Here is a 7,098-nt window from a genome sequence, read left to right as displayed (position 1 = left end):
GATAAGCAGCCAAAGGCCAAAGGAAGAAGGTAGGAAATAACTTGGTAGTTGTGTGAAGATCTATCTTAAAGGCCGAACCTATCGCCTTATATAGATCTTCTCACAACCTGCTTACAAATCCAACTATCATATAGATTATGGCTGTATTCCATATAACTATATGATCCTTTGTCCTCATGATATCCTTCCTGCTCATACACATAGCCCCCATGACCCCAAAACTGGTCATATGTGCTAAATTCAAGTAAGCCTTACATGGCTTACTCCTACCCAACTAACAATCTCAATATAGCATAACGATCATGACATAAAGTCTAAGTTATATGTGAAACCCACATGACTCCAAAATATGTCATGTGTACAAACAACAATCATAATATCATATGACTCAAATGAGTCATTAATCAAAACATATCCCTTCTGACCTCTAAACAGGTCATGTGTACAAAAACCCAATATAATATATGAAATTCTTTACAAACCATGCCGTGTTTGTAACATGTCCAAACAGGTGGGGAAGCCCCAATCATCTAACTTTTTTATCCATCGGACAACTGCTCTCTCTTCAACTGGTGTTAGGAGCTATTGCTCAATATGTGCCTCAAGCCAAGAAAATTATTCACCTTTTAACCGCTATGCAACAGTCGATTAAGTCAGGTCTAATGCTTGTACTGTGGCTGTAATCAATGGGTAATTGCCTTTCTGAAAGGCCTCAATGGCACAAACAATTGTCTTTCCAAGAAGATCTTCTTTCCTGGCTTTGACTCAACCCATGGTGTAACTGGCTGTTACTCTTTATTGTGTATGGTGGCTTTTTTGCTCTTTATCACAATGTTTTTTTCAGCCCCTCCCCCACGGCCTGGTTCGGTATAGCGTCCCGCTTCCTGATCAGGGACGTTATGATGAAATTCATTGTACTAACTATTCCAAGATGCCAAGATTCATAGTGCCTCGTTGAGGGTGCTGCCTCGCTGAGGGCTCACACGGTTTACCCCGAGTACCGTACTAAAGCTAGAAGAACTCACGCTAGTGCGGCCAGGGTGTGGTGGACGGGAATATTATGTTAAGTTAGCACAATCACCCAGCTAGCAGGCCGATTAGGTAGGCAGATACGGTAAAGTCTGTGAATGGGATATGATTGGTCTGGAAGTATTTTTATATTTTTATTTTTATTTTTACCGCTGATTGTTGTTTTATCTCTACACCAATATTTTATTGTTGAACATGACTTAGAGAGTAGCAGTATTGGAAATACTCGTGCCACGGTGGCTGGCCACCACAACCCCTGGCCGTCAGAAACTGTTCATACTACTCGACACGTTCAAACCCATCCAGCATGCTCAGAATATTTTAACATGTTCACAACATGCTCACCAGTTTTTCAATTATCATGCACAAAAAACTGAGAACCAGTTTGTATGCATGTGACGCTCATTCCACATATTTGAATACAGGTTTTGGCAATACACTTCGGGAAAGCGCTTCTGAGCCAGGGAACTGACGAGTCCAAGGGACTATGCCGGGAGTCTTTGTAATACTTGTTTCTCTTTTGTTAGCGCTGGAGCATGGAATGCAGGACCGGAAGACTTATTTGGATGAGTTCGGCGGTCCGTAGATATATATGGCGATTGGAGGAAGCTAAGAGAATACCGTGCTCGTCGTTTTACTCGTCGTCCTGTTTATCGTTCCTGTCTTATTAGTCAGTTAGTTGTCGCCGTGCGAGTGAGCGAGTTGTTGAGCAGATAGTGTGGCGAGAATAGTGATCTTCCCCACCCCTCTCTTTAAGTCGTGTTGATTGGAGTTTTCATCAGCCTTCCAAAATGTGTTTTATTTCATTAGGATCGCCAACTCACGGTTTCGAGAGCCGTTAACGATACCGCGTATCGCCATGGCTATTCCGCCGTCGGAATTTTGCAGTAGTCGTTTTAACTGTTCGGTTCTTATACGCCATTCGCTATTCTAGCGCTTGATCATTGTACTGTACATCATTTGGCGGTGTTCAATCGTCGTGTTTCTGCGTGTTTTTCCTTAGTTGGAAAGTTTTCATCACGCAAAAGACAGGCAGGCAGGCGGGGAACAGAGTATAGAATTAAACGAATATGTGTGCTTTTAGTACAAAAGTTCAAGCAATATCTAATTCATAGGGTAGGGGAAAATATGGTATTTTTCCACATGCTCAAGTTGAAAATAAGTCATATACGCCATAAGGAACTATAACTTGTTTTGTTTTGGGCACCCCCTCTTCTACCAAGCATATTCCCTATCCCGCATCCCCCTTTTAATTCCTAGAAATCCAGTCACCTCAAGACCTGGAGACAGCGGAGGTTTCTTTATCAGAGCAGCCTGCTGGGCGAGGACTTGATTGACGGAACACGAAATGCCCTTACACCCGCGTACTGTACTATACAGCGCCGGTACTCCAGAGACAGTAACGTCCATCTCGCTTGCGTTACTGTTGTTGCATTTGTTCATAGGCCAACTCTTTTCCACGACGCTTCGTCCTGACTCAATTGCAGGCAATACCCATCCTGCGGAATTTTCTTTTCTTCTCTTCCCCAAGTCTGTGTATAAATCCAGCAAATCAAAGCAGAACGAACCGGGACCCCCGAGAGCGAAAGAGAAGAGAAAGACTTGCAGTTGCGCCTCTCAACCCTCCTCCACTTTTTGGCTGTGCCCTACATTGGCTGTTTTTTTTTCCGGAACGGGCGATAGCGTAGAAATGTTAGCATGCTGTACTCGTAGAGCGGAAGTGGGGACTACCAACAGAACAAGGTGGAACAAACTACCCCAATATATCCATGTGCGCCACCAGGTATTTTGGTTGGATTATTAGCCGTCCCTTCCGTTCATTCTTCTCCCCCGAGTTATTATTCTGTGAAACCGAAGGATCCCTTTTCTCTCCCTTTTCGCTTTTTCAATCCATGAAATTGGGTTAGCTTGTGAGTGATTGATTGAGTGGGCTGCATTCTGCGAGATGCAAAGTATCCTGTGTGAGGTGCTCGTGCTCGCGGCACGCCGAAAATACGAGATATGAGATTTAATGGCGCCCAGATCTGGACGGATTCTTCGCCATATATTTTGTGAATCCCCATTATCGGATACCTCTTGCCTGCCACGCGTACGAGTGCTTGCACGGCACCCTACTTGTACCGGCACTCGAACATTTGAGTCCGAATTTAGCATAAGAACTCAGATAGGCAGAGATAATTTTCTATGCGGTGCGCATTTCTGATCCCTGTGTTTATGATAGGCAAGAAGGCAGGGATTCGCAAAGTACAAGTAGATGGCAAAAATCCCTGGGTCTTTGAGAGCTCAGACAAATTCGCGCCCCTACCGTACTGGAGTATCTGCGGGTACTGTTACTTGTAGTCTCGCCTGCCGCGAGCACTCAAGCCTCTTCTAAAGAGCGAGGCCAAAAATGGATTAGCAGTTGTCGGGCGGTGGGTGTAAGTACTGGTACAGTACGGTGCAAGTATGGCGGGACAGTATTCTTTTTCTTGGATCCTTCCGTCCAGTTGACTTCTTGGAATCCATCAGTATGATTGACCCAGGTAGAGTACTCTGCAGTGCTGGTAACGTACTGTATCTGCGCTCACGAAATTCCTTCGCTTTTTACGCACTTTATAAAAGGGGTGCATTTAAATTATCAATCAAGAAGAGAAAAAAAGGTAAATAAGGTAAAAATAGATATCCATGGAGCGATGAGCCCCACCCGGTTGACCAATCTGGAGCACGACATCCTTCTCATCCAAAACTGTGGGGTTCCCTGAGCGAGGGTGGAGCAAAAGAAAGCGGCTTTGTAATCGCTGATGGGGCGTTGATGGGGCTCCCGCTATCTCCATTATGCTATCGATATTTGCATCTCGTTATGGATCACAAGCATTTCTGTCTCTTGCGTGAACCCTACTCGAGCAGAAGAAGCAACCTCAGTCTCAGTCACCCGAGACGTTTGTCCTAGCAGCTAGGCGGCTCGAAGGCATAGATGGTGCTCCACTCGTGTAAGTTAGATCTAGGGTATCCGGTAACGTCTGCCGGGATCTGGAGATTTGGAGGGATGGAAAGAGGACAGCGGTATAGCACCGTATTGATCGTGTGTAGATTCATGCGGTATATAAGGATTGCTCTCCCCGGGTCTGCCTTCTTCTATCCCTTCACTCTTACTGCCTATTCGATAGTTGCCCGGACAATTGTTATTACCGGCGCACGCCCACGAGTATCGCGCCTTTTTTTCGTCAGCGGAAAACAAAAAGCCTGTTAAGATGCCATCAATTGGTGCATTTCTCGTGTATGGCCTCTACCTTGCTTCCTTCCTTGGAAGTGCTGCTGCAGCGCCACTACCAGGCGGTGACCCCAGCGAGACTTCTCGGCGTTCTTGTAATGTGATCAAGAGGAAGGAATGGTTTGTCTCACCCGCTCGTGGTTTCCCCCCAAAAAATTTATAGAGATACTGATGTCCGATGGGTGGCATAGGAGGACGTTGTCTGACAGTCAAAAGAAAAGCTACATTAAGGCGGTAAAGTGCATTCAAGCCAAGCCCGCCATAGCGAAAGCCACGATCCCGAATTCTGTCAGTCGGTTCGACGACTTCCAAGGCGTGCATATTCAGCAAACGTTCCTGATTCACTTTGTCGTGAGTATGCCCATCTGCCGAGAACATCCCTTCTGGAAGGCGCTGGTATTTTGAATTATTGCCATCATTATTACTCCCTCTGGTATAAAAGATCGTGGATGGGATTTCAGGGTTCTGATTGGAGCATTTTCTCGAGCCAACCGATGTCCGTGTTTTTATCGTAACCCCTGTTTCCCCCCCCCAAAGAAAATTCCACCACAGTCTGCACGAGTATCTTTCGCGCGTTATCCATAGGCTAATTTCATCTATTCATTTTCATGTCTAGGGCCACTTCCTAGCATGGCACAGATACTACGTAGCAACCTACGAGAAAGCGCTCCGCGAGGAGTGCGGTTATCAAGGAGCACAACCGTATGGCTAAGCCTTTAATTTCCGCCCTCACCCCTCGCTCTATCCAAAAACCCTGCTAACCTAGCATAAACTCAAATGAAATAGATACTGGGATTGGACCCTTGACGCAGACAATTTCCTAGAATCCCCACTGTGGGACCCCGACACAGGTTTCGGCGGGAATGGAGCTACCATCCCCCCCGACGGATCCCCCATCGCCGTCCCCGGTGCTACCGGAGGCGGATGTGTTACCAATGGTCCGTTCGTGGATATGAGACTCCACATCGGCCCTGGAGCTTCGCTGAACGCTACAAGTCGCTGTCTAAGAAGGGGCTTCAGTCCTTTCATCGCGCAGACCTTTTCCAACACTGCCAAAGTGAACAACGCGCTCGCACAGCCGGACTTTGGCTGGTTTAATAAAGTGGTAGAGGGAGAGACCAACTTCCAGAACGCCGGGATTCATGGCGGAGGGCATTTCTCTGTTGGTGGAGAGGTGGGGGTTTCCCTGTCCCCCTTCTTCCCGCAATAGACTTTTTACTAATGTTCGGGTTTTTCACCTTTTTTTCTGCTATAGGCGGGAGATCTATTCTCCAGTCCCGGAGAACCGGTCTTCTATCTCCACCACGCCAACCTTGACAGAGTCTACTGGAAATGGCAGTCTATGAACCTACCCGCTCGCCTTTCGGATATTTCTGGCCCTGTAACAATGATGGGCCCGATCACAGGGCCCAATGTTACGTTGTCGTTCCCAATCGACCTTGGTCCTCTCGCGCCCCGCGTTACGGTCAAGGACCTTATGGATATTGAAGGGAGTAAGAAGGGAACTGGAGTGCTCTGTTACACCTATGAAGAGTGAAGACGAGGCGAATAAGGTCCGACCTGGGCCTGGTGAGGTGAGGATGGGTATAGTTTTATTATATTATTATCGTCTATATTGTATCATGCATATGCATAGCTCACGAAAGTCACGAGGAAATGTTGCCGCACGGGTTTCTCCTTTCTTAAACGTATATCATGACAAAAATAAAGTTTCACGTATGATTACGATACGACATCGCCTTCTACTACAGTACTGTACTCTAAACACAAATAATGAGATTATGATAACCACGCTGAACCCCCTCCTCTCTCTACGCACGTATAACACCACAAAAAAAACCCCTCCCATCCCGAATATAAATGAACATCAAACCCAGATTAAGTTCGATACCCATATTTCGCACACCCAACCCAGGTCGACCGACCCCGCCAACCCTTTCTACACCAAGCCTAGCCTGGAACACGGGTACAAAATCCTCTCGCACGCAACACCCGGCGGTCCAACAGCGTAAATCCCAGAAAATTGGTGCTCAGCGTCCCTTCGGGACCAGCCCAGGAGGGATGGCACGAGGGCTCTCGCGCACCAGGAGCGTCGCTTTCCCTACACACCAGGGTGGATGGGACCCGAGTGATGTGATGTGAATCTCCGGAGGGCTGAATTTGGTGCTGAGCTACCGTATTACGCGATTGTACTTGTTGGGTAGGGAAGGGTATAGCAGAGCGGGGGGGGGGGGAGAGCAGGCAACCGGTGATTGCCGGTACAGTACATCTCGGACGACGAAGGTGTTGGGTGGGCGACTCGAATATAACCTGCACGATCCTCACGCGGGGAAGTGGTTAGGGATGAGGACCCATCATGCTTGAATGTATGATAGCACGATATGTAATCCATGGTATCATACTTGACCTGCGATACGGTAGAAGCATTCAGCAGGATATCGCCGCCTTTTTTATTTTGGCAAGTGCATCGGATTTCTCAGAAACCTCTACCTAGCACCTCTCCTTCTATCGTGCCTACACCGCAGCTACCATCACTCGAGTTCCATAAATTACAGTATGATATGATACAACTCCCCCTCCCCCCCAATCTCAGCTAGCGAACCCACTGTCGCCCAGTCGAGTCCAGTCCCACCCTCCCAAACTCCCCCACTCCCCAACTTCTCCCAAACCACCCGACCCTACAGGACCTGCACAAACCAACAACCACGATACAGTACTACCACCCCGGAACGACTGACTGACCGACGACCACCCCCAAACTCATCACCCCACCCCGTGCGAGGCTCTTTCGGGAGAACTCCAGGGAAGCGGGAAAGAAA

The 7,098-nt window shown here is 47.5% G+C and overlaps 2 protein-coding genes; both read left to right on the top strand.

Annotated features, from left to right (window-relative positions):
• The first annotated feature begins 3,909 nt into the window (after nt 1-3,909).
• On the top strand, nt 3,910-6,004 carry GSTUM_00004221001 (uncharacterized protein). XM_002835480.2 has 5 exons: nt 3,910-4,399; nt 4,471-4,630; nt 4,896-4,981; nt 5,066-5,453; nt 5,535-6,004. The coding sequence occupies exons 1-5, from the start codon at nt 4,260-4,262 to the stop codon at nt 5,814-5,816; spliced, it is 1,056 nt and encodes a 351-aa protein (XP_002835526.1). The 5' UTR covers nt 3,910-4,259; the 3' UTR covers nt 5,817-6,004.
• Nucleotides 6,005-6,139: 135 nt separating this feature from the next.
• GSTUM_00004220001 (uncharacterized protein) lies at nt 6,140-6,719 on the top strand (the record flags this gene model as incomplete). XM_002835479.2 has 1 exon in its annotated part: nt 6,140-6,719. One exon carries the CDS (start codon nt 6,140-6,142, stop codon nt 6,419-6,421), a length of 282 nt encoding a protein of 93 aa, XP_002835525.1. The 3' UTR covers nt 6,422-6,719.
• Between the last annotated feature and the right edge of the window lie 379 nt (nt 6,720-7,098).

Source organism: Tuber melanosporum (assembly GCF_000151645.1).
Source record: "Tuber melanosporum whole genome shotgun sequence assembly, scaffold_11, strain Mel28".
NCBI lineage: Eukaryota > Fungi > Ascomycota > Pezizomycetes > Pezizales > Tuberaceae > Tuber > Tuber melanosporum.
Note: the sequence above shows the minus strand (reverse complement) of the source record. Positions and strands in the feature narration are given on the sequence as shown.